Genomic DNA, 27,437 nt, shown 5'->3' with positions numbered 1-27,437 from the left:
TTATTATTGGCCAAATTGTATTTGACAGTGAAAAAATGAAGACTTTTAGAGAAAACTGTAATGTCAAACTTTATACCAATAGTGTATATAATGTGTGTATATATATACACATATGCATACTACGTTGCTTCAGTCATGTCCCACTCTTTGCAACCCTATGGACTGGGGATTCTTCAGGCAAGAATACTGGAGTGGGTTGCCATGCCTTCTCCAGGGGATCTTCCTGACCCAGGGATCAAACCCTTGTCTCCTGCATTGGCAGGTGGGTTCTTTACCACTAGCGCCACCTGGGAAGCCTATAAATGTGTGTGTGTGTGTGTGTGTGTGTGTGTGTGTGTCTGTGTGTGAATAAAGAACTTGTTAGAATAAATGGAAGGATAAGAAGGTGCAGTAGGAGATTGGAAGCACCCATCAGGGTATTAGACATTGGGGTGGCAAGGCTGGCTGTAGCAATGGGAAATAATGGGCAGACTATTTGGCCCTCAACTCTAGAGCATAAAGGACTTACCTGGAGGGACTCGTTAAATGAGTCTCAGGCCCTGTCTCAGGGATTCTCATTGGCTGGGGTAGAGCTCAGGAATCTGCACTTTTATAATCTCCTAGGCAGCAGCAGCAGGGTAAGTCTACACCAGGTGGTCAGCAAGTCATACTTTGAAGAATCTTCAACAGGAGCTATCACCCAGGCTGGCCATGAGTATCATCCATGTATAGTAAAGAATGGTATCTTGGCAACAATTCAAAACAGGGTGAGTAGCAGCTAAGAGGTCTGAGGCTCAGGTAGGCAGGCTAACCAACCCAGGATTGCCATAATAAATCACAATAAACTGGGGAGCTGAAAACAACAGAAACCTACTCTCTGGCAAGTCTAGAAGCCAGAAGTCTGAAATCAAAGTGTTGGCTCTGTTCTCTCCAGAGGCTATGGAGGAGATTCTGGTCCTTGCCTCCTCCAGCTTCGGGTGGCTGCCGGCATTCTTCAAATTCTGCTCCTCATTCCAACTTCTGCTGCTGTCTTCACATGGCCATCTCGCCCTCTCTACACATTTCTCTTCTGGGTGTCTAAGAATACTTGTCATTGGATTTAGGGCCCATTCAGATAATCCAGAATGATCTTGTTTCAAGATTCTTAGCTTAATTATATCTGCAAAGACCCTTCTTCCAAGTAAGGTCACAATCACAGGTTCTAGAGATTAGTACGAAGATGTGTTTTGGGAGCACTGACACCATTCAAACAGAATCAGGGGCCAATTCTGGGACAATTAGTTGCCTTGGGTCACTGTCAGAGCAAGGGAGAGCGTGGGGGTGACTGGCAAGAACAGTCTGGCTCCAGTGCTAGAGCAGTCTGACCTTTGAGGGAAGGTCTTGGGGCTCAGATTTAGGGACCAGTCAGAAGCTGGCCACCGACAGATGAGAGGGTTGGAGTAGGAGCTGCAAAGTTGACCTTGTTACCTTGAACTTCTGAGTCAGGATTCTATAATCCCCCCTAACCAGGACTTGACCGTGCTCCTGCCCTGGAACAAAGCTAAGCTGCCACGGCAAGTGGACATCCGGCGGCAGAGGGAAGATTAGAGGCTGAGTCAGAACTGGACCAAAAAGTGCTACAGCACAATTGCACAAATGAGTAGAATCATAAATTGTTGTTGTTTGTTGTTTAGTCACCAATTTACATCCAACTCTTCTTATGTGACCCCATGGAGTGTAGCCAGGCTCATGGTCTGTGGGATTTCCCAGGCAAGCACACTGGAGTGGGTTGCCATTTCCTTCTCCAAGGGATCTTCCTGACCCAGGGATTGAAACCAACTGTCCTGCACAGGCAGGCAGATTCTTTGCTGCTGAGCCACCAGATAAGCCCAGAATCATAAATACCTATTAATCAAAGTGCTATTATTATTGCTCCTTGTCATCATAATCTTGTGATATCAGTATTAACAATATGGGATCTCATTTAACATACAAGAACACAAGCTTTTAAAGATGAAAGTTAGATAGCCAGTAAGTAGAAGAGGTAGAATTTAAACCCAGATCACTCTGGCTCCAAATCCCCTTTTCTTTCTACTAAAACGTGCCACCTCTCCACAAATTAACTTCCAGCACTTCCTCTTCTCTCTTTGAACCCTTCCCACCCCATCCTGGGGTTCATTAAGCGTAACATGTCAAAATATGTCTTTCTCCACCAAATACCTTACATTAAAAAGTGTAACGTGGCTAAGGTAGAACGGTAAATATTTCAAAGCTTCCTAAACTAGAACCACAGGGGTGGGTCTAGGTGGTTAACATTTGCTACCTGTGACTATGTCCTATCCATCTTACCATGAGCAGTAAGGAGGAGCGTGAGGAGTTCAGGCAGAGATCCTGTGCACAGTCCCAAGTCCTAGACTTGTCTCTTATCTTAAAATGCAGGTCTATAATGAGAGTGCCTGTTGTACCATCACTCCTTCCACAACCCCCACTATATTCACCCAATTCATGCTGTCAGTGATGTACTGTTATTGCTGTTCAATCATGTCCGACTCTTGTAATCCCATGGACTGTAGCCTTGCCAGGCTCCTCTGCCCATGGAATTTTCCAGCCAAGAATACTGGAGTGGGTTGCCATTTCCTACTCCAAGGGTTCTTCTTGACTCAGGGATCGAACCTATGTCTCCTGCAATGGAGGATTCTTCACTGCTGAGCCAACGGCAAAGCCCAGTGACATTCTACAGCTGGTGATATCCAAGTAGTTACTAGTTTCTTCCACAGTGACCCACAGTGGAAAGTAACATTGATGATCAAGACCAAGGAAGTTGCTAATACCTTATGCCTCTAGCCCAATGAGGCATTGATGCCCTATGCTGCTACTGCTGCTAAGTCGCTTCAGTCCTGTCCAACTCTGTGTGACCCCATAGACGGCAGCCCACCAGGCTCCCCCGTCCCTGGGATGATGCCCTATGAATACCACCTAATCTGTCCTAAAGATAGTGTCAGTTTGATGACACGTATCATTTATGTTAATAAAGGTTTGGGTACTGGGCCTTGGATCCTCAATTAGCTTGAATGCAAAAACCAAAATTTTCCTAAGCCTGGTGCAAGTTTTAAAAATACTTTGAGCTCACCCTATTTCAGGTAATAAGACTGATATATCTTGTCAGGCTTTTCATAGGACTGGGTATATGAGTTTTGGAAATTAATAATAATAGTCTTGCAAAAGGGCTGGAGGTATTGCAATGCTCATCGCCCAGTGAACACCAGATCAGCAGTTATTTTGTACAGTTCTCAGTGACTGGAACTGTAAATGATGACCCAACCTATGTACACCTTTTCTCTCAACCTGCTCGGGGTCCTTTTCCTGCTCAGTCTCAAAGGCGCAATCTTCAATTTTAAAGTCCATGAATACTTGCAGCAGTACAAAAGTCAGTTTGACAATAATTTAATATTTTTCTGGTGGCAATGAATAGTTTACTTTAAAAAATTCTTTGAAAATATTTTGGAGTAAGTTTGGGTTGTCCTGTCAGAGAACTTGCTAGGAAACCAAAATTGTAAAGTGCTGGTGCCAGGCGTGCGGCGTTTGTTTGGAGCAAGACGTCATTGTGGGAAGCGTGTACTTCTTTGGATTACCGTTTGGCGGATTAGAACCCCGCCAATCAGTCCTAGGTTAGCCCAGATTAACTGCCCTGGGTGCTTCTGGGCCAGAGGGTGAGGGGTTGGAGGTGTCTGCTGAACTCAAAATTCGCTATAAGATTTCACTTGGCAAAACATTCGGAGTTAATTTTTACTTAAATCCCATCAGGCTAATAATGAAACTACCAGAAATGATCTGGAATGGTAACTAAATGGTGCCCGCAACAACGTCAGTCGAACCTTCTGCCCCCACGATTCTGTCTGCCCACATGCTTCTGTCTGTCAGCCTCGGCCTCGGGATCAGCTCTTGCCGCATTGGTTGGATTTCAGGAAGGGGGAAACCCACGATTTAAAGGGCTCAGTTTCCACCTGCCAGGCGTCATTTGCAAGGTCCAACTTGCCTTTGGCACACACTTGGGAGAATCTCTCGCCGTCGTTCACCTATTACGGTTACTGGTCAAACGAAAGTGAGTCCCCGAAAAGTGTCCCCTTGGTCACCTTGACAATTTCCAAAAGCGAAACTTGCGCTCTAGGTTAAATCCACACTGAGTCTGCGGGGTGCGGAGTCCTGCCCAGGTCAGCAGCGCCCGCCCGGCTGGAGGGCGGGGACGGGGGAGGAGCCTGTACAAGGCGTGGTCTTCCGTGGGAGAGAAGGCAGACTTTACCCCCCACCACCAAAAACCCACACTGCGTCCCAGCCAATCAAGGAAGAGTATGCAAATAGAGGCCCTGTCGCCCCGACAACCGTGATGCGCGGCAGCCAATTGGAACCGGCAAGTCGCGGTCCTGCTCCACGATTGGGACGGAAGGAATGAGACAGAGGCCCAATGGGCTGTGGGAACGGTCCTCGGCGGGTTGAGGGGCGGGGATATGCAAATATGGTTTGAAAAGCCGGCGGGAAATCTGAGTTTCGCGGGAGGACCTTGGCGCGTAAACCGTATCCCTTCATTCATTGTCAGCAGCAGCTTCCTGGAGCCATTTTTCAGCTGCCGGCCGCAGCACTCGGGCAGCCGCCGCCGCCTCGCAATCCATTGCATCGGCCGCCCCCGACGCCTCCATCCCCCCTCGGGGCCCGATATCCGTGCGGCCGGGACCCTCCTCTCTCCAGGGCCCCGATTATTTTTGGCCCCCGGGGCCCGTGCGGTGCGGAAAAATAAAAAGAAAAGAGAGAGAAGGGGCTCGGAAGCGCCGGGCGGGGAGGAGAGAAGGAGGAGAGACTTGGAAACTCCGACTGCAAATAATAAAAGAAATTGCAAACAATACGTTAATATTACCATAGCAATAAAAAGAGCAGGAGCGAGAGATGAGAAAGGGGATCCAGCCCGCCCTGGAGCAGTACCTGGTGACCGCCGGGGGTGGGGAGGGGGCGGCTGTCGTCGCTGCGGCCGCTGCAGCCTCCATGGACAAAAGGGCACTGCTAGCCAGCCCCGGCTTCCCCGCCGCCGCCGCCGCCGCCCCGAGCGCGTACATCCAGATCCTCACCACGAACACTTCCACCACCTCCTGTTCCTCCTCCCTCCAAAGCGGCGCCGTCGCCGCCGGCCCCCTCCTCCCCAGTGCCCCCGGCGTGGAGCAGACCGCTGGCAGCCTCATCTACACCACGCCGCACGGACCCTCCGGCAGAGCCGGGCTGCTGCAGCAGCCACCAGCGCTGGGACGCGGCGGCAGCGGCGGCGGCGGCGGCCCTCCGGTAAATGCCCTCCCGTCCCCACCGTCCCCAGCCCGGGCGGGAGGTGGGCTCGCATTGCGCGGGGTGGTGGGTGCGCTGCGGGCCGCCCTTGGTGGGGAGCGCGGGGCCGAGCGTCTCGGGCCTCGGCGGCTGCCCCTCCAACGAGGGTTTATTGTTAAAGACTCGTGTGTTGCCCCCCGCCAGCGCCCGGAGGGTCGGGGGACTCCGCCGCGAGCGCAGGGCGGCGGGGATCGCCTTGGCGCGAACCACATCAAACACTCCGAAACTTTTCGCGGCCCCCCCTCCTCTTCTTTTCCTGCACTTTTCCCTACCCCCACTCTCCCCTCCCCTCCAACTCGAAGCTTCCTCTTTCTCGGGCGTAGGAAGGGGTCACGCCCCGGATGGAGAAGGGGGTGGAGGAGGGAGTAGGGAACTGGGGAGTGGGAGACTCCGGGGGGTGGAAACCGGGGTGGGGGCCCTGGGGGTGATAGCCCCCCCCTTCCGGCCTCCAAGGCCCGTTGGCAGCCGGGGGTCCCTAAGGCGTGCTCGGAGTGCAGGGGCTCTACCAGGTTGCGCTTTGACACATTTGGGGATCTGTTAACTCCCGGCAACAAAGGGGCTGGGGGGAGTGGAGGCGGGCGGTGGAGCACGGATCCGGGTGCCGGCGCGGGCGTGGGCTGTCTAGCGGGTGAGGGGCTCGCGGGCTGGCGGCCCCGGCCTGGGCGCATCCCGGCGGTGGCCGCGGCGGCGCCCGCGTGGCCCGAGCGCCCGGGCCTTCCTCGCCGGGCCCCGGGCCTGCCCTTGACCCGCCTCTCCCCTTGCCCCTTCCTTCCCCCCGCCCTGTCCCCCTCTCCGCCCCCCGGCGACGGAGGGCGGGGGCAGCCGTGTTCCCGTCCCGCCGCCTGGGTCTGTCCCTCTCCCCGGGACCCGCCGGTGACGTTTCGCACACGTGCGCGGAGGACGCGCCTGTGACTGGGGAGGAGGCGGCGGCGGCGGGAGGGGGCGCTGGAGGGGGAGAGGGGGCACCCACTTCCTCCTGCTCGCCGGCTCCCTGGCCTGGGACCGTCCCGGCGCCCTCGCACCCGCCCCCGGCGCGGCCACCCTCCCTCTCCTCTCCCCGGCACCCCCCCCCCTCCACGGGCGCCCGCCCTCGCCCGGCGCCGCCGGTCCGCTCGGCCCTCCGGGCCCCCTCTCCAGCCGGCACCCCCCACCTCCCCCCCGGAGCCAGGCTGGTTTCGGAAATGCCCTTACAGCAGCAGGTTAGTGACCGGGACGGCTCGGGGGGCCGCCGCCGCCGTGGGGGCACAGGATTCTGCTGGGGGGCTGGAGCCGTGAGGGTAGGCGGTTGAGCGGGGTTTTGGAGTGGGAACGGGGGGTTGGGTGCTCGAGGGAAATGAGTAAGCAAGAAAAATGTAACTAAGTAAATGCCCCGGCCTCCGGTTCTAGGAACCCAGGGGGCAGGAGTGTCCGCCCCAGGGGGTGGGTATGGCGTTTACGTGGATTTTTTCCTAGGGGGGCCGAGGGATGGGCGATCGGAGGGGGGCTTCTCGCCGATGGCCGAGTTGAGCTCTGTTTTCTGTCTTCCTTCCCTTGTGCTGGAGGGGGAGGGGGGCGGGTCAGAGGGTAGGGTGTCTGTAGGATTCCCAGGCCACCCGCCACCCCCTCCCTTTGTCCCTGTAATTTATAAAGCGCCTTTGAGAGATGATTTAGGTCAGTATGCGGCTTCTTTTTTTGTTGATACTAGAAAGAAGTGTGGCCGGGAGGTCTTCCCCCTTTCTCCTTTTCTCTCCTGCATTCCCTTCCTCCATGCCTCCAGTCTTCTCCCTCGTGGTGAGGCTTGGCCCCCACGAGGCTAGAAACGAACCAGACCCAGTTTTGATAAATGGTGGGTTGGTCGTACCCAACGTTGACCTCACCTTGTCTCGGCTCCGAATGGGCTGAAATTTGGGGAGACTCGAGATTCTGCAGAGGTCTTTAAGAGCGGCAGCACCCAGGCAGCACTTCGGGGGCAAGAGATGGGTCTGGGAAGAATGAAATATTTTATTTCCTGACTTTTCTCAATTTCTCCTCGAGTTGGGTCTTTAGTGCTTTTCAGCCCCGGCGATACTTGCTAGGGATGTGTGATACCTTCTCAGTCAAAGGAGCTCTCATCGCGTTTAGTGACTAGGGTCTGCCAGCAGGGGGGAAAAGAGTATAGGACCTGCTCACACATACGGTATCCACTGTGCCGGATTCTGTCACAGAAATATGCCACGCTTTTACTGACATTAAATACTATTACTGACTTTACCTAAACAGGCTTGGATATATTTCAAGCATATATGCCCCCTACTCAGTTCTGCTCCTATATCATAAACCTAATCTGAAACAACCAGCTATTGACATACTTCTGGGATTTGATTCAGATTTATGGGAGGGTAGTTTTGATCATGGGAAATTGCAAGACCACCGGTTTGGTTTTTTTTTTTTTTAACTTTTGAATTTTAGCCCACTTGGGCCCAGTCTTTGAAACTGTGTAGCCAAACTTCTCTGTAGTTCATTGTATTTAAGTATAGAAAATTACCCTCACCACCTTCCAAGCTATTTCAAAACTTTATCCTCCTTTTCATGAGATGATTATTTCTAAAGACACAAAAACTGTATATAAAGTTTGGTTTCTTCTTTTTTTTTTTTCTTATCAAAATTGTATTAGCCCTCTATTTAAGTCTTGAACTTTTGTTGATATTCTTTCCCTAAGCAGGAGAGACAGCTCGGGGAGTGCTAAGTGATTGGCTGAGCAAAGAGATCATTTAAACACTTTCCATCCAAAACAGGTTGAGAAATCCTGTTGAGGTTGCCAGAGTTGCAGACCTACCTGGTTCTGATTTCCACGTTCTGTCTTTGGAATTTAAAACTAAGAGCATACTCTTCACCTTTTTTTTTTTTTTTTAATGTGGAAAAAATCCATATATATATGTGTATCTATTATTTTTATATATATATATATATATATATACACACACACACATTTAGTACCGCCTTACTGCTGCAATTGCCTGTGTCATTTACAAGTCATCAGATCTTAGGCAAATAACAATCTCTCTCACCAACACTACTGTAAAAAAAGGGGCAATAAGAAATATGAACATGAAAGTTTTTTTTAGGGTTAAATATGACAGTGCAAGTAAAACACTTAGCACTGAACCAGGCAAATAGTAGATGCCTAATAAAATGGATATCCAGAAATGTTATTTTTTTTTAACTTAGAGAAATAATGTAAGAACCTGTGCACACTGCCCCTTTGTTGACATGTATGAGTAAAATGGCTAAAACTCTTTCTAAAGTGGTACATAACTATACCTAACTGAGTTTTTAAATCCATATGTCATGGTGATCTTCAAGAATGGATAAAATAAGGACACATCACTAGGACAGGCCTGTGTTAGAGATGGCGGTGATGTACTACCCCAGCATGAGCTTGTGGCTTGAGTTGTGACAAATGTAGATCAACTCACCCTCACTTTCTGGCCTTGCCCTTCCCTTGATCCCAGGGACCTACCATCCTTGGGTGCAGCCTGTGCTCTGTCGCTTTTGTAGAACTGAGCTCTTCATCATTGCCATGGCATAGACATGCACCAGGTAAACCCAGTTTCAGATGACGAGCTGTTGGACACAGAACAGATCTAGGGAAACCAGAGTCAACAAGCACTGTCTTCTAGAACTGAAGGGGCTTCATCATTTTCTGCCTTTGCTAAAAAGCAGCTGAATGAGTTCATCCCACTTCTAGAAAGTTTGGGATCTATTAATGCAAGCGACAATGACCTGTCACATCTGATTTAATTTGATCCAGCCAGAGCAACCCGCTGATTAGACTTTGGGAAGGAACCCACAATGCTTGAAATTTCCGTGTAAGAATGGAGAAACCATAGGTGCTATAGCTGAGTCATTTTTTCTTTTTTTTTTTCCTGTATGAGTATAAAAGAAGAAAAATGCTGGGTTCCTGTGGTTCTGTACTCAATAATCTTGCTTCTGCTGAGATAGATGGTTAGTGCCAAGTTTAAGCTAGGAGAGAATTTTTAGTCACTACATACCCCAAAATGGAAGTTTTAATATAATGCAGTGCCCAGACTCGGGCAGTACAAATAGCTCTACTATAATCAGTACCCATGGTGCCACTCTAATCATCCTCTGAAACAAAGCACTCTTAAATGTGGCTCTGTGAGCTAAAGAACCCAAGCTTGCGACCAGGAAAGGATTTTTTTTTTTCTGTTTTTCTGTAAATCGTCACCTTGTGTAATACTTGGAAGAGTAGATTCTGAGATTAATGTTGTGTTGTGTAAAAGCTAACTTGAAAACAGAAAATAATACTCTGAGCTTAGACATGAATAAATAACAGCACCTGGAGATTGAAAGGTTATAGAGAAAAGTGGCTTTGATTCTCATTTCTTACAGGTATAATGCCTAGTTGTCTTTTATTGCCATTCCCAGCGATACACCATCCATACCTTTAGCCTCCCTCCGAAGGACCTGGACCCATTTGGCAAGGCTTCAAATATTCATAGTTGATTTTCTGGCTGCTTTTCTAATTTGACATGAGTTACATATATTCCATTTGTATGTCCAGTTTTCATCCACTTTCCTAGGCTGACCAACCCCCATTTCTTTTTTAACCATCTGCTTTCTACTAACATTTTAAACTAGGATGAGTGAAAAATCAACCACCGCCTGTGCTCACTAAATCATGTCCCTCCTAGATGTACGTGAAACCACCACAAATAGTGCGTGGCAAAGAAGGTAGCTTGCAATTCTTATCAGACGCTCTGTTTCATTTTAGTTTTTAAATAGAGGAACTTCCCTGAATTCTTTGAGGTACTAAGCATGTGGTTTAATGCATATTTTTCATGCTTGTTAGCAGCTTAAAAATAGTGTTTCGAGTACTGTATTTACAATGGCTAAGAAGCTTTTTTTTTTACACTAATCATTTTTCAGGGGACTAAGAAGGCCAGCTAACTGGGAAAGCAGTGAGTATAGGAAACCACCAATGGTATCTTCTTCCTCCTACCCTGACCCCCTCTTTGGCTTCCAAGAGTGACTTGGAAAATGTATCTTACCCAAGGACAAGTTGTACAGCAGAAGAGACAAAAAAGCAGCAACTGGGATGGGGTCAAGGAATCCACAAAGGTGACGGTGGGGATAATACAGAGGGATCACACATACAGCTTCTGCATCAGTAAAAGGGAAATTGGTTTGTTTTCTGTTGTCACTTTTGCTTCACACGCTCTTCCCCCAAAGCAATGCATTTTTAGAACGCCAAGAATGCGTGGGTTACAAGGATGTATTCTCAGGTTGCCTCCAACCTTAACTGCTGTGGCGGCTACGGTCATCTATAGTAGGGGTGCCCAAGCTCCCGGATCAAAGGGGTAAACCCCCTGGTCACCAGGTTGTAATCACAAAGCCTGTGTACCTTGCTTTGCTGGAGAACCTGAGTGAAACAGACCACTGCTTAGGTTTACATCAGCGGAGGTAGATAGAACAGACAGCTGATGGAATAGAGAGGACTTCAGAGGAGGTAGGAAGAATAAAAGTAATTGACTTCTGTCTGCTTTCTATTACTTTAGCCCAACTGTCTGGGGCCATTTCTAGTGTCCCAGCAACATTCTTATAACAAGTCTTACAATTAGCACAGCTGATAATTGATATTCTTGATGGTCTTTGAATCATAACATGTGAGAGCTGTAAAAGCAAGAATCATCATGTGACCCAATGCCCTTCATTTCACAGGTGAGGAAATTAAGACCCAGTGCAGTTGAGTTACTTACCCAAGGTCACAAGCTAACTAGCGACAAAGCCAGAACTGAAACCGGAGACTTGAATTCTTAGAAGCCTCATTCGCCAAGAGAGTTAACTGTGTCCCATGTGCCCTGTATGGGAAAATTGGGATGAGTAGAATGTATTTTAGATTGCCTTCAGGAATGGTTACACTTTTTGAAAATAGACACATACAAAAGTGTCCTTTGAACAGTTGGCTTTAGAGTAACAGCTCATTCTCAAAGATACAAAATAAGCGAAGCTCCTTTAGATGTTCAGTGAAAGGGAATTAAAAAAGAAAAAAAAAACAGAAGGAATGACTGACTCATAGAAACGTGATAGTAGCATGTTTAAAGCTTTCTGTGTTATTTGCAGACTTCTGTGGATATGACACTTCCGGTGCTCGGAAAGTGAAACATACACTTCACTGAGAATAGAACCTGGAAGGATTTTTGCCATCGTCTTTGGGAGAGGGGTACGCCGTAGCTCTGGTGTTGGAGGTCTGTCTGGGCCGTCCACATCCTGGGTGACTGCTGTGCTTTTTAGAGGTCAGGCGCCCTTGCCTAGTGACCTTAGACCAGGTGCCCTGCCGTCTTTGAAGATTGCTGGCTAAACAGAATGGCCGGTCAGTTTAACTCTTTCAGAGGAAGTCCTCATCCCCTAAAAGCCAGAACTAATTTCCTTAAAACGTCTTCTTTTAACTCTTGAAATTGAGAAAGCCTAAAAATAGAATCACTTCAAGCCCTGAAGCCCAAAAGTGAAACATAATCCAGTGTGGCGGTAGTCCACTGACTAGGAGGCAGGGATATGGCTGGTCTATAATCCACAGACCAGAAAGGTGCTACCTGCAGGTACAGTCTCGATCAGGGCAACTGTTGGTGAGACCTGTGGTCAACAGTGAAGCGGATTTCCCCTGAAGGACTCTATGGAGGATGGAGTCCATCTCAGAAAGCAGGGGAGCCAACCACCCTTGGTGCTCCCAGCCAGCTCATGCCTGGCTACCCAGGAGATCCCGTTGGCTCCTCCAGCCTGACTGCTGAGAAGGGCTTCTCCGAGCTCTGGTTTTCATGATCCTGAACGTTGCAGCTCTGGACACTGGGGGTCACGGGAGGTCCACTCAGAGCCTGTAGACTTCACCCCTCCCTGGCCCCTTTTCTGTGTCTGATGCTTTGAGGCTCCAGAAATAGAACCCGAGCAGCCACCCTGTGGCCCCATCCATTCTGAGCCTTTCTGGGTTTGGTGGCCCTTAGGAGAGCTGAAAGCTTCTATGTACTGAACCCATGCCCTCCACCTAAAGGGCAAAGTAAACTAAATGATTCAGACGATGGAGCGTGAAGCCAGTGTCTGGGTTCTTATTCTCTCACCAATGTGTCACTGGGCAAATCCGCTTAACCTCTGCATCTTCATTTCCTCCCCTGTAAAATGGGGGCATCATCCTACCTACTTCATGGGATTGGGAAGATTAAATGAGTTCATGCCGTAAGGTGTCTAGACCAGTGCCTGGCCCATGGGAAGGATTCAGTGGATTCCTGATGGAATTGCTTTTTCTGTTTAGGACTGTCTCTCGGGCCCTTCCTCCGGTGGTTTATTTTCAGAACCAGCCCCAGTGTTCAAAAACCAGTGATGCCTCTAAAGATGACAGTGATGGGGAGGAACAGTGAACCTTGAGGCGGGTTCTCCTAAACATATTCTTCAGGATTTTTGTATGTCTTTATAAATTGTGCATGGACTTGGGAGAAAGAGCAGAAAAATAAGCTCTTTATTATAATAGCCCTCTCAGTAGTGATAGTTTCATGACTAGAAATTTTATTTCTGTGATGATCTGTGCTACGAAAGTTGCAACTATTAATGTGATGTCACTTCTGTACAGTAAACGAGGGCTTAAGACAGAATGGTGGAGATCAGGATGTCTGAGGTCTCTGGGCCCTGGCAGGATGGGGAGGACCCCATGTCGGTGTAGGGGAGGGGCTCTGCCTCTGGGCCCCGCTCTCCCTTTCTCAACCCCGGCTGGCAGCGCCCGGTGGTTCCGTGTGTTTGCCTGTTCCTCCCACTTACCCCTCACCTCTCCCTCTGCCTGGCGTTTATAGAAGGATGCTAGAGTGACTTATCAAATTAATTACAACCTCCTCCCTACTGTTTGAGGTCCCGGGAAATCTTGCCCTTCCCGTTCTTCTTCCTAGCTGGGATGCTGGCGGGTGCAGCGTTTAAGGTGCTGCTGCTCTCCTTTGTTGTTCAACCGCTCATTCATGTCCAACTCTGTGACCCCGTGGACCACAGCTCGCCAGGAGCTTTCTCTCATGCATGTATTTGTTCGTTCCTCTCGGCCCTTCCCGGTGGCCTATCAAGGACACGTCCTGCACAGGGCCTCCCCTGATTCCCAGGGCCTCGGGTCCCCTCCCCTTCCTCGAGTTCCTGCTTCCTTCCTTCCTGTAGCACATTTTAGTTCACCTTCCATCCCCATCAGCGGTGCCCTTGACTTGCTCTTCCTCCAAACCCACAAGCTTCAAGAAAACCAGCCTGTGGTTTGTCTTCATGTTGCCCTTGCCATGGCTTCTTCATCGTGGATGCTCAATTATTTGAGAAGAGGCCTTTTCATCAGGCAGCCATAGTGTGCTTGACACCCCAGTCTTCCTGTCGAGGATGCAAAAGAAGTATGAGGTGTGCGATCCACCCACTCTTTGAGTTTACAGTCTGTTTGGGGAGCCAGGCTTTAAACACAAGCTGAGTTGCAGGCAAGACTAAACAGGAGTCGGGAGGAAAACACGACTCATCTTGTCCTCGGATGTACAGTGTCGGCAGGACGTGCCTGCCGGGCCGGCAGAATGGGGAGGCCATGGCTCCCGTGGTCACCAACCTTAGAGCACGTGCAGCTGTACTTCTGGATCACCTGAGCACTTCGGAGAAATACCCCATCTAGACGTGAGATTTTGAAAGTGTCCCAGGTCATTTTAATGTGCATTCAGTTGGAACCTCTGGACTAGGTGGACAGGGAGGGCTGGGGAGGCTGATCATGGCTGGGAAGACATCTTGAAGCCAAATAGGGAGGTGGGAAGTAGGCATAAGGAGACCAGCTAGACTGGCATCCATAACGGAAATATTCAGACCTAACACTGGATACATTGGGATGACTGGTCTAGAATAGAGAATGCCTTCCTGCAAGGGCCGGGGGTATGGGAAAGTGAAAGTGTTAATCCCTCAGTAGTGTCCAACTCTTTGCGACCCCACAGACCATAGCCCACCAGGCTCCACTGTCCATGGGATTCTCCAGGCAAGAATACTGGAGTGGGTAGCTATTTACTTCTCCAGGGGATCTTCCCCACCCAGGGATCAAACTCAGGGCTCCCGCATTGCAGGCAGATTCTTTACTGTCTGAGCCACCAGGGGGGGAATAAGTGGCATGGGGGTTGGTCTTGAACAGAGAAGAAATGCCCTTTCTGAAGAGTGCCAAGGGACCCCGCCCCAGGTGATGGTTGCCAGAGGGGAAAGCAGGCTGCGTTTGTTGCCAGGTCTTCAAGTGTCTTAAAATGGCCAGGAATCTACCAGTTTTTAAATGTTGGCTCAATTAAAAAGGAAAATGTGCAAGCCAAACAAAATAGGTCTCTAGGCCAGATCTGGCTTTAGCTCTGCCTCTCAGCAGTCTCTGGTCTATGGGATAATAATAGCTAATGTTTATCAAGTGCCCGCGCGTGGAGGCCACTAAACTAAGTGCTCTACGTGCATTAGCACATTATCCGTATAACCTGTGAAGTGGGTGTCATTATCATGCTTATTCTTCACAGGAAGAAGCAGACAGTGAGGGGTTAAGAGGCTAGCTCAGGGCTCCACTGAGGAGTGAGGCAGGTGAAATTGAACCCAAGGAGCCTGGCTCCAAGGTCTGCTTGTTCCTGGTCTTTATCCTCTATGGTCTGTGTTATGGTAATAATTCTATAGTACGGACCCCAGATACCTGTCAAAAAGAAGAGATCCAATGTTTTTTTTCTGAGCTACTCGAGAATAAGAATTGCCTGCAGCGTGTGTTCCAGATGCAGATTTCCAGGCACTTTCTCTACCCTCAGTCAGAGACGTGCGGCCTTCTGGAACATTTGGGAAACACTGCTGCAGGTGGTTGAGCACAAGCAAAGGTTCTTGTAGCTGGAGTGACCTGCAGAATCAGGAGCTGCCTACAGAATCCGCGCACATTCCATTCATCCCAAGTCCTTCCTCACAGACCCCAGAAACGTGGGCAAGGTGCACCGGTATCCCATACCTACCCTTGTCCCAACTTCTGGATTTCTAGCTCATTGCCAAAGGCAAACCATCCAAAGAAATGTGACCCAAAGCCCAAAGGAGGTAAAACAAGGACTTCCCGAAAGGCTGAGAATCTTAGGGGGTCCAAGGGAGCACTGCTGCCTGGCACAGCACCGCTGGGAACCAGGGCAATTCACTGGACATCCTGCCCTTGAGGGATTTGCTTTGGCTGATAGTAGGAAGGCTTTCCATTCTGTTGGGTCTGGGCTTGCCTGGAACAGGTTACCACGTGGACAAAAAGCCAGAACTCCCCCTGGAAAGAGAAGTGGGGCATACCCTTTAGATCATGGGCGCTACAGTGTCGATGAATCTAGAAGCAGGACAGCAGCAGGGATGGTGTGAAAGGCAAGATGGAAGAGAGAAGAAATAGATGGCCTTGGCTCCCCACATGGTTAGCTTATGGGGCTGAAAGAATGGACTGAGTTTTTCCTCCATCAGGGTTTGTACCACGTGGAGGGAATGATGAGTTTGGAATGTGTTGGCTGTGAGGGATGCCAGGGGCCACACAACTTTCAAAGAGGCTGGGACCCAGCACTAGAAATATGGCTTTGGCACAGAGGTTAGAGGGGAAGGCTTGATGAACAACAGCCAGCCAAGAACGATCTCCCTAGCTTAAAAAAAAAAAAAAAAAACTGTGGTGCTGCAAAAACCTTTCATTTTCACTTCTCCCTTTATAATATGAAAACGAGACAGATTCATCAGGTTGATTTGGGCGGGGAGAGGATCAATACTGTCAGGGCTCCCAGAGACGAGCCATCAGTTGTTATTTATGACGTGCTTTCCCAGGTCTGGGCCTGGCTCCTGGCTGCTTTGAGAAAGCCCACAGTTTGCAACCTCTCAGAGCAAAGACGAGCCAGCTGGAGAGAGCTGTGCATAGAGAAAGGTCACATAATTATGTCTTGAACTAAGATGGCTTTTTTGACCATGATTTCCTAGCCTCTCTGATTTTATTTAAAAAAAAAAAATCTTGGATTTATTTTCTTAAGCCCTCGCATATTAAAGTTTAAAAATGAAAGAGCCATGTAAATTCTTTGTTATTGATTTTTAAATATGTAACTTGTGTTTAAGCCTGTTTGCAATAACCCTTGAATTGACCGATTTTTGTTGGTATGGTGTATACCCAAACTTGTGATGATTCCACTAATAATGTGGTAAAGTTTTCAACCTTTTCTATTCCTGTTTTCCTTGCCAGCATCTCAGACACTCTAATCCTGGAATTGGTCTTTAGGAGGGAGGTTTTCAACTCTGGGGACCCATGGCATTGGTTGTGGGGTACGGAAGGAGCAGAGGGCTTGGCGATCTGGCTCCAGAAATGGGCCCTGTCACTTACCAGCCTGTGATCCTTCACAAATTCCATCTATGAGCTGTAACTACCAAAAATAGTGTTCCTGTCTCCTTCCGTAATTGAAAGGATTCAATGAGCTATGTTTATAGGAAGTGTACTGTGCATTCCTAACTTAGTGTGTACACCCCACCTCCCCTCCTCCATGGTAGGAGCTCTTGAGAATTGATTACATCTGAATTCTCAGTGTTTTTAACCATTGGAGGGAAAACAAACTACAGGACAGATACTGAGCACTGAGCTGACTGGGTTCCCAGTATTCTGGGTGCTCCAGTGACTAAGATACTCTTGCCTTCAAGTTCATCAGGAGATCAGTTTAGTCGCTCAGTCATGTCCGACTCTTTGCTACCCCGTGAACCACAGCACGCCAGGCCTCCCTGTCCATCACCAACTCCCGGAGTCCACCCAAACCCATGTCCATTGAGTCGGTGACGCCCTCCAACCATCTCATCCTCTGTCGTCCCCTTCTCCTCCTGCCCTCAATCTTTCCCAGCATCAGGGTCTTGTCAAATGAGTCAACTCTTTGCATCAGGTGGCCAAAGTATTGGACTTTCAGCTTCAAAACCAATGAACACCCCAGACTGATCTCCTTTAGGATAGACTGGTCGGATCTCCTTGCAGTCCAAGGGACTCTCAGGAGTCTTCTCCAACACCACAGTTCAAAAGTGTCAATTCTTCAGCACTCAGCTTTCTTTATAGTCCAACTCTGACATCCATACATGACCACTGTAAAAACCATAGCCTTCACTAGATGGACCTTTGTTGACAAAGTAATATCTCTGTTTTTTAATATGCTGTCTAGGTTGGTCATAACTTTCCTTCCAAGGAGAAAGCATCTTTTAATTTAATGGCTGCAGTCACCATCTGCAGTGATTTTGGAGCCCCCAAAAATAAAGTCTGACACTGTTTCCACTGTTTCCCCATCTATTTCCCATGAAGTGATGGGACCGGATGCCATGGTCTTAGTTTTCTGAATGTTGAGCTTTAAGCCAATTTTTTTACTCTCCTCTTTTCACTTTCATCAAGAGGCTCTTTAGTTCCTTTTCACTTTCTGCCATAAGGGTGGTGTCATCTGCATATCTGAGGTTAGTGTTATTTCTCCCGGCATTCTTGATTCCAGCTTGTGCTTCCTCCAGCCCAGCGTTTCTCATGATGTACTCTGCATAGAAGTTAAATAAGCAGGGTGACAATATACAGCCTTGACGTACTCCTTTTCCTATTTGGAACCAGTCTGTTGTTCCATGTCTAGTTCTAACGGTTGCTTCCTGACCTGCATACAGGTTTCTCAAGAGGCAGGTCAGGTGGTCTGATATTCCCGTCTCTTTAGAATTTTGCACAGTTTATTGTGATCCACACAGTCAAAGGCTTTGGCATAGTCAATAAAGCAGAAATAGATGTTTTTCTGGAACTGTCTTGCTTTTCCGATGATCCAGTGGATGTTGGCAATTTGATCTAGGGGAGATGAAAGGAGTTTTTCAGTAACTAAGATGAGAGAAAAGATGGTGAGGGCCCTAAGAGAGTATGGATGAAGTTTCTTAGGCATCCAACCTGGGGGCAAGAACGGATAAGGATTTTGGAGGTTCAAAACTGGAGCAGCGTTTCGGCACCATTGACACTTTGGCCAGACTCCTCCTCGTGGTGGGCAGGTGGTCCCATGCACGTTGGGGTGTTGAGCAGCGTCCCTGGCCTCTGCCCACTAGATACCTGTAGCACCTTCCAGTTACGAGAAGCAAAGTATCTCTGGACATTGCCATTGTCCCTTGAGGGTAAAACCCGCCCGCACCTCTTCCTGGCCCCCTCCCTGGGCCTGTTGATGAACCACTGAACTAGCTCTTTAACTTGGGCATGCTCAAGCCCCACATGGAACCACATGGAACCCCAGCACTGGGATCACTGTCCACCACTGAAAGATGATACAGAAAAAACCAGCTCTGTGTAGCCAGCAAAGCCCTGCCTGTTTTATGATCAGGCAGGCGCACTAGGAATGGGCCACTCGAAGCCCCTCCCTAACCTGGAGAAGAAGAGATCAAAGTCTGCAGTTCCAAGAAGGCCAAAGAAGTTTTGCATTTATCATTGACTCAACTGGGTAATTAAGAAAAGACTTTCTGAAAAAACAGGGACCTTCTGCTCGGGACCAGCTTCTCCACTGATAGACTAAGGACTTGGTCATATCACTTACTTTCCAACCTGTTTCCTCACCTGTTAAGTGAGGAGAGTCAAGGTTTCCATCTCGTAGGTAACTGTACAAATTGAGCGCCCAGTGCTGGCCACGTACACTCCGAGATATTGGTTGTCATCATGTGTATCGTTATTGCTGTTGCAGTCATTGCTGTCAAGCTGAGCTTCCCTCTCAGGGCAGTTCAGCTATTAAAAACCATTCCCTTCGTTGCTGGTGTTTCCACAGGAACTTTCCTTGCACCTCTATCTCCGTGCCAGTCCCAGTTTCCACCATGGGGCAAACTGATCCATTTGACTTACTTAGCAGGTATGTTTGGGGCACTGAGTATATATGTCAGCCCCCATTCTAAGTTCTGGGATGCAGCAGGGTAGGCACAAAAATCCCCTGCCTTCATGTGGTTTGGATCACGATTGATGAAAATTTTGCCACATTTTGGCAAAATAGCCACCTCCCCCCAACCTCCTACTGTTCCTTTTTTTTTTTTTTTTAAATTGGAGGATAATTACTTTACAATATTGTGGTGGTTTTTGCCATGCATCAACATGAATCAGCCACGGGTGCACATGTGCGCCCGTCCCCCTCCAGCCTGACACCTCTCCTTCCACCTGTCTCCCCACCCCATCCCTCTGGGTTGTCCCAGAGCACCCGTTCCTGTGTTAGATGGATCCTGTTCTGATTTTTTTTTTTTTTTTACAATGTTCTTTCTTAAATCAGTGGTTCTAGATCAGCAACAGCACTCAGGCTGTTAGAAATGCAAATTTTGGATTTATATCCTAGACCTACTGACCCAGAAATTCTGGGTGTGGCCAGCAGCTTGGGGTTTGACAGGTACCCCCAGCCCAGGTTGAGAGGCACGGTTTGGGGAAAGATGCCCCTCAACAAAAAGGACTAGGGGGAAACCAAGGTCTGAGTTGGGCTGTGTTATGTGCTGCCATCAGAGAGGGAGTTGCCCATAAAATGTGTATGTGAATCGCTCAGTCATGTCCAACTCCTAGTGACACCATGGACTCATGGTAGCCCGCCAGGCTCCTCTGTCCATGGAATTCTCCAGGCAAGAATACTGGAGTGGGTTGCCGTTGCTTCTCCAGAGGACCTCCCTGACCCAGGGACCATACCTGGGTCTCCTGCATTAGAGGCAGATTCTTTACTATCAGAGCCACCAGGGAAGCCCTGCCCAATATAGTACATTTCCAAAAACAGCAGAGCTTATGAAAGACAGTCTTAGATGTATCAAGACAGTTCAAAACTGGCAGCGTGCTTTGATCTCTTCCGGGCCTGGCCTCCCTCCTTGAAATAGGAGGATCCTGCAAGCCACAGCGCAGAACTCAGTCACAGACATTCTTAGCCTTCTTTGGGCTTTTCAGCATCCTGTGAATGGGAAAACTGCTTCCTTCCCTTTTCTCCAGAAGCTTGTGATGTGTGTGTTTGACAGTTATGCTCCTTCTTTTAATGTCTTCTCTTTTAATCATCCTCTTATCTATCTGAAAGTGAAAGTGAAAATGAAGTCGCTCAGCTGTGTCTTGACTCTTTGCGACCCTCTGGGCTGTAGCCCACCAGGTTCCTCTGTCCACGGGGTTTTCCAGGAAAGAATACTGGAGTGGGTTGTAATTTCCTTCCCAACCCAGGGATCGAACCCAGGTCTCCTGCACTGCAGGTATCTACCACCTGAGCCACCAGGGAATCCCATTCTTTTCTATCTAGCACCAGTAAAAAAAAAAAAAAAAACCCTCACATCATAAGCCAGCTAGATGGACCAGGCTTCCCTGAAGATGAAATGGTAGCTCTCCGTACTCGTCTGGTAATTTGGGTATTTAAAGATACCATGAGGAGTAAATGAAACGAGAGACCCTGGGCCAGCGTCCAGCCTGGAGCTGGGCACACAGTGTCCAGCCACTTGATAAATTCCCGCCCCTGTTCCCAACTCATTATGAAAACCAATAAAGGCATTAAATAGATACCACAGTTATTTATGTGAAAAGCTTTTGACTATAGACAGTTTGAATGAGTATGAATAACCATCATATAAATTATAACCCAAATCATGGAATCAGAAGTTTTGATCTGTTAAAACTTGTATTAAATATGTATGTAATTAAATAAACTTTAGAGACTTAAAAGAAGTAGATGTTACCTGATTTTTCTCTTTTTTTTTTTCATGAAAATGGATTTTTTTTTTCTTTGTCTGAAAGACATGTGGGAACTTAGTTCCCTGACCAGGATTTGAACATGCACCCTCTGCATTGGAAGCATGGCATCTTAACCACTGTACTGCCAGGGAAGTCCCAAAGATGGATTTTTATTTTTTTAAAGCCCTAATCAGATTAACAGAAATTCTTTACTTCTGCACTAACCCAAACCTGGTTCTGTTTATATGGAATCTGTTAATGTAAGAGCCATCTTCAGTTTACAAATGCTAATTAATTACTATTATGTTGATTATGTTAAAAGGCGTGTTTGAGATGGACTGATGGTTCCTTTTGATAAAGGGTTGTGTCTTGAAAATGCACGTGGAAGGTTATAAAGCTTTTCTGTGGTCCAGCTTGGACCTGTTGCTGTCTGCTTCTACAAGTGCCTCTCTGGCCATCGTTAGGCCTTTCCTCCCCCCACTTCCATCTGCCCACCTTCAGCCAAAACAACTTCTGGTTACAATGATGTCTTTCAGTTTGCCATTTGTGGTTGATTGTATTATAGAGGTTGGGAAAGTAAGGCGAGCAGTACTCATTTCTTGCTTCCTGCCTCGCTCGAGAATAAGGATCAGCTTTTCTCAGTCCTTGACTTTGAGCGTTCACTCCTGTATATGGTTAAGGGTGGCCAAGGTGTGGCCCTGCAGTGCCGCCCCTCTGAAGGTCTGTTATGACGCGGTGCCCACCGCCCTTTCCAAAACCAGGTCTGGGAACCAGGGTGTGGGCTTCCCCTGTGCCGTGCAGAGTAAAAGAAGTATCTAGACTAGAAGTAAAAGACTAGAGCCATGCTGGCTGCATAGTTGAGTTTCATAAATATTTTTTTGATGGATCTAAACAAGCATCATCACATTTGACAGTAACAGGTTACTGAGCGCTGGAGTTTTGCTGTAATAGAAGAAGAATGTTACAGTGGTCAGCTTGTGGGCTGCCGCTTTGAAGTCAGCTAAATCTCCGGCTCTTTGCACCTTGGAGAAGTGCACTCAATCAGACTAGACATAGACCCCAACTTGGCACGATTAAGGACTTTATTTATTTATTGCCCTGGGGACTACTTGGTGTAAATCAGAGTTCTGGAGGTTGATGAACTGGAATGCAAACTTACTAATTTACTCTGAGAAACTAACTGCCAAGTGGACAGTTGCAGAAATTGGTGTTGCCTTGGGTTTGCAATCAGAAGGTTATTAGCTGAGTCAGAATACGGGGTTTGACTCATCCTGTTAGCATCTTCCCACTGTGCTGGCTCCCCTCTGGAGCTCACCTGCAGGGTCGGGAGGCCTGCCTTCTGCTGGAAGAACATAATGGACACTGTCATTTACTCGGGCGTCCCATGGTGTCTGTTAGGATAACACTGACTTTGTTGCCTTTTTTAAGGGAAAATACTTGTTTTTAGTCCAGGTTTGTTATTTAAAGAAATCAAAGATGGTCTAAGTCAGTGAAGTAAAATTTGAAATACCCTCTCCACTCCCTCCTAGTCCTGCTTCACTTTCCAGAGGTGACTACCACAGCTTGGTTTGTCCCTTTTATATCCACTTGCAAATATATATGTTATATGCAGATGCAAGTTGCAGCTTGCAGTTTGTACTTAACAGGTATTAGATGCATTTCCATCTTAATGTCCGTTACACCTTGTATGTGACAGTCACTCAGTCGTGTCTGACTCTTTGCAACACCATGGACTATACAGTCCTTGGAATTCTCCAGGCCAGAATACTGGAGTGGGTAGCCGTTTCCTTCTCCAGGGGATCTTCCCAACCCAGGGATTGAACCCAGGTCTCTCGCATTGTAGGCAGATTCTTTACCAGTTGAGCCACCAGGCAACTGCTGCCCATTATATGGGATATGCCACAATGTAGTTAATTCTTCCTATTTGATTTTTATTCCTAATTTTATAAACGGTTGTACACTGAATATCCTTGTACATATGTTTTTGTGCGTACATGTATTTCTGAAGGTTAGATTTCTTTAAAAATTTATTAATTCAGGTATAGTTGATTTAGAATATTATATTCAGGTATACAACATAGTGATTCAAATTTTTTATCGATTACACTCCATTCAAAGATCTTATATGTAGACTTCTATACATATATTGAATTTGTAGATTGTATTGTATATATTATATTGAATATGTAGATACATTCATATCTATGAATGCATATTCATATTATATTGCGTATGTAGATTTCTATACATATATTGAATTTCTGTCACAGGGCACTTATAGTAAAATGCTGGATGGTTGTTGTTTAGTCACTAAGCCACGTCTGGCTCTTTTGCACCCTCATGGACTATAGCCTGCTGGGCTCCTCTGTCCATGAGATTTTTCTAGGGAAGAATACGGGAATGGGTTGCCATTTCCTTCTCCAGGGGATCTTCTCGACCCAGGGATTGAACTTATGTCTCCTGCATTGGCAGGTGGATTCTTTACCACTGAGCTACCTGGAAACCCAAAATGCTGGATAGATAGGGCCAAATTGTCACCGATTAAAAGCCAAAGCAACTCTTCTTCCTCTCACCAGTATGGAGAATGCTTCTTTTCTCATACTCTTTACAATGTGAGATCATGTTAGTTGTTTTGCAGTTTTGCTCATGATGATTTTGCTAGAAATGCTAGATTCTATCTCCCGATTCTTGTTTTGTGTTTCTTTAATTATACGACTGTCATCACCACCACTGCTGCTATTATTACTGCTGCTGGTTAATAATATCTGTTGGATGTTTTATGTGACAGGATTGTTTTAAGCACTTTAAATGAAATTTACTAATTTAAAGTTCAACATCCCTGTGAATGTGCTATGATTATTGTTGTGATTTTACAGATGATGAAAGAGAGAGGAATTAGTCAATTTAAGCATCTCTGCCTAATGTATTTCTGAGTTGCTTCTTTGAATCCTTTATCATTTGTGTTTATACAGCTATTTATAGTTTTACTGATTTATTGGAGCTTCTCAGATACTGCACTTGCTCTGTATGTATGTGTGTGCACACGTGTGTGTACTAAATATTTTTTTTGCCAGTTTGTCGTTTTTCTTTTCTATGAGATGTATTTCTCTGTACAGAAATTCTGCTCATTTTTTAATATATAAAATTATAGTCTTTACTTTTGTCAGTTTGGCGGCCCTTCCTAATCCCCAAATTATAAACTATTCTCTGTTTTCTTCTTCTGATCTTATAATTTTATTATTTTGATGCTTAACCTCTTTGGAAGGGGTTATGTGTAGGTGTTAGAGATCTGACCCCGTATTTTTCCCAGATGGATAGCTAGTTACACTAGTGCCATTTATTGAGTGGCTCAGCCTTTACCCGTGAATGTGAAATGCCACTTGTGTTGTGTGTGTGTGTACATGTGCGGCCTCGTGCACGGATCTTTGTTGATCAGTACCTGGACCTTCTACTCTGCTCTGCTGATATCTTTGTCTCTTTCTAAGGAAATACCATCCCTCTAAATACAGTAATTTTATGCTATGTTTTGCTATAAATTGGAAAAATCCCATCCCCTTTCATCTTATACTTGGTTTTTTCATTAAAATTGCTTTTTATTATTGAGTCATTATTGGTTTTCATTATTCATTCTTGCATTTGTACAGACTGGGGTTCTCTCTCCCCTCCCCACTGTCAATTTGGGGCCATAAGAAAGATAACAGTTGCCTACTTTATTGTGACTGAACCACCACCACCACAACCGGATTGAATAGTTTTGTGCACAAGGAATGGCAATGAGCATCTTAAATATATTATTTCATCTTGTAAAGCAACCCTCCCTCATCTGTCAAGGGGGAAGGTGAGGCTCAGTGGTTAAGCTGTTTGTCCCCAGCTACATTTCCAGACGAAAGGATTTCAAACCTCTCTCTTAACTCTGATGCTCCCTGCCCACCCCTAGACACGTGGAGTCTCTTCATGGGATACCTACAGGCCTTTGTCTGGGGTGGGTTATCAAGTGTTTCCATGTTCTGCGGGGCAGTTGATGGCACTTAAGCAGTCTTTATTGTGTGAAGAAGACCTAACAAGATCCCTCCTAAGGACTCAAACATTGGGGCAGCAAGAGTTGAAAGACCTGGCTTTGCCAAGAGTAGTTTTTCCAATTTAGGATGAGTCAAGGTGGGGCCACAGTGTAAAATATAGAAAGTGAGAGGAGAGAAATCACTTAGCAGATGCTTCTTAGGCTGGATACTGGTTTAACTCATCCTCGGCTCTGAGAGCATCTTTGGGTCAGGGCATGGATCATACAGAGGTGAGGTATACACAGTCCTGGATGTTAAAGGAGAGGCATTTTGATGGAAGAGGCCACAGACAGGACTCTGGGAGCTTCTACAGTTTCAGAGAAAGGGTAGCACGTGTTGGAGGAACAAAGGCCTGCAGAGATCCTAAGAGAAGGGTTTAAATAGGGATGCTTTCTCTCTCTGTCTAAATCCATCTACCTACCAATCTATGGGGCTTCCCACATGGCGCAGTGGTAAAGAATTCACCTGCCAATGCAGGAGACACAGAGACACGGGTTCAATCCCTCGATTGGGAAGATCCCCTGGAGTAGGAAATGACAACCCAGTTCAGTATTCTTGCCTGGAAAATTCCCTGGACAGAGGAGCTGGCGGGCTACAGTCCACGGGGCCGCAAAGAGTCGGTCACGACTGAGCAACTGAGCACCAGTCTAAGACGTCCTGTCCCACTGCTGGTTGCCTCTGGATTCAGTTTCTCTCAGGTGCCTTCTGTGGGTTTTTAAGGGTGAAAGTAATTTTCTTCGGAGAACTTTGAAAGTGCCTCCCAAACAAGTCCAGCTGAGCTCCCACCAGGAGTCGTGGAAAAGTAATCCTATTTATTAGTAGTAGTATATTGATTTTGTGTGTAAAATGGACCCAGAGGCCTGTGACAATGAGTCCATTTGAAATTATAATTTAAAATACCTAACAGAATAGCCGGGCAGAACTACCACCCCCTGAATGTAAATTATTAGATGCTTAGTGAATTTCTCGTGTGCAGTAAATTGGCAATCAGCAGGTCAAATTTTGTTTTTTAATATCCTAAATTCTTTCATTTTTTCCTTTTCTTCAGCAGTCACAGGTGTAAGGATAGAGGCGTAGCTATTAAATCTCAGGGACCCATATAAAAATAATAACATATAGTTGTGCTTTGTTGTTCACTTGTTTAATCAGTCCACTTTACCATAAAACACAAGGCACTTCATCAAAGAATTCTTTTGCTGCATGACTGCACTCTTAATTTTGTGAAAACTTGCAAGGTTTCCTTCCAGACTGAAAGGTAAATGTATGATTACTTTATTACCTATTTAGCACTGGCTGCCCGGCCTTGATTTTAGGTCTGCAGTTATGGCTGGTACATCCGTTTCAGTCCCACCTGCCCACTGGGCAAATCTTTCCAATCACCACCTAGTGTCCCAGGACTGTGACTCCCAGGCGGGCCTCGGGGCTGCTCTGGTGGTGACCATGTGGTGCGGGGAACTCTGATGCCCTGGCTTCACCTCTGCTGACCTGAGCTTTCCCTCGCTCCTGGGGCTGAAGTTTTAACTCTGCCCACTCTATTAGCTGTTCTTCTCCATCTTTCTTTTAAAATATACTTTCACTTTTTCCTTCCCATCCACACCCCCCGCCACCCCTAATACAACTGCCCCGGCATCCTGGCTTTTTCCATTCTAGACAAATGATCTGTCCACTGTAACTGTAGCTCCGTTGTGCTGATATCTGTTGAAATTAGACCTAGAATCTAAATGCGGCTTCATGGAACGATGGATGAGAGAGACATTTTTCTCTTCGAACAGCCTGTGATCTACTGCTACTCCAAACCACCTATCTGTAACTTCCCCACGATGATACCTGGGGGTGGGGGGGTGTTGGGGGGAAATGGGGAAAGGGACTTAGAATTAAAAGTTCTGTATAAGGCACTGGGTTAGCTGGTTTTGCCTCCATAATAAAGCAGCGGGGTGTTGCCCACCATTGCTAACTGTTCCCTCCCCTCAAGCATATTGAATGGACTTCAACCTCATTGCATTTCTTATCCTGTGATAGGAATCGAGAACCTTCCCTGTATTCACACCCACTGCTGCTTCTTACCCTAGTGTGACTTTGTAACCTAAAGGTGAAACTTTTCACTTGTGCTTTAGGGAATGTGCTGCCCAAATGTCATTTTCCTTTAGAAGTTCAAAACAATAATTGGGTCCTGAAACTACTCCTGCAAAGATAGGTGTGTGACAAATATGACTGTGTTGGAGGCAGGCCACACTGCATGGTGATTTCTTGGGAGGCTGCTTAGGAAAGAAGGATGGACCAGGGCCCAGCTGGCGGAGGGGTTTGCTGGGGGGTCAGACTTCTCATGGGGACATGGGGCCTGGTGGGGCTCACAGCCTGGAAGGGCCAGATCAGTTCTTTCACACCTTGGCTCATTT

The 27,437-nt window shown here is 47.1% G+C and overlaps 2 protein-coding genes across 3 annotated transcripts in view; one reads left to right on the top strand and one right to left on the bottom strand.

The window, feature by feature from the left end:
• Positions 1-1,417: 1,417 nt before the first annotated feature.
• Positions 1,418-5,037, bottom strand: LOC133236627 (uncharacterized). Its single transcript, XM_061398744.1, has 2 exons — positions 4,933-5,037; positions 1,418-4,824 (listed from the first exon to the last, which is right to left on the bottom strand). The coding sequence occupies exon 2, from the start codon at positions 4,628-4,630 to the stop codon at positions 4,088-4,090; it is 543 nt and encodes a 180-aa protein (XP_061254728.1). The 5' UTR covers positions 4,631-4,824; positions 4,933-5,037; the 3' UTR covers positions 1,418-4,087.
• Positions 4,802-27,437, top strand: part of E2F3 (E2F transcription factor 3) — an 84,350-nt gene continuing 61,714 nt past the window's right edge. Inside the window, exon 1 of one of the 2 annotated variants that reach the window (XM_061398742.1) lies at positions 4,802-5,283. In XM_061398742.1, the coding sequence (XP_061254726.1) occupies positions 4,897-5,283 (387 nt within the window). In that variant the 5' untranslated portion in view covers positions 4,802-4,896. Of the gene's footprint in view, positions 5,284-5,721; positions 6,522-27,437 lie in introns of those variants that run through there. The other variant, XM_061398743.1, reaches the window with a different exon arrangement.

This window comes from Bos javanicus, chromosome 23, assembly GCF_032452875.1.
Source record: "Bos javanicus breed banteng chromosome 23, ARS-OSU_banteng_1.0, whole genome shotgun sequence".
Taxonomy (NCBI): Eukaryota; Metazoa; Chordata; class Mammalia; order Artiodactyla; family Bovidae; genus Bos; species Bos javanicus.
The sequence above is the reverse complement of the archived record's forward strand: the minus strand, read 5'-3'. Positions and strand labels throughout refer to the sequence as shown.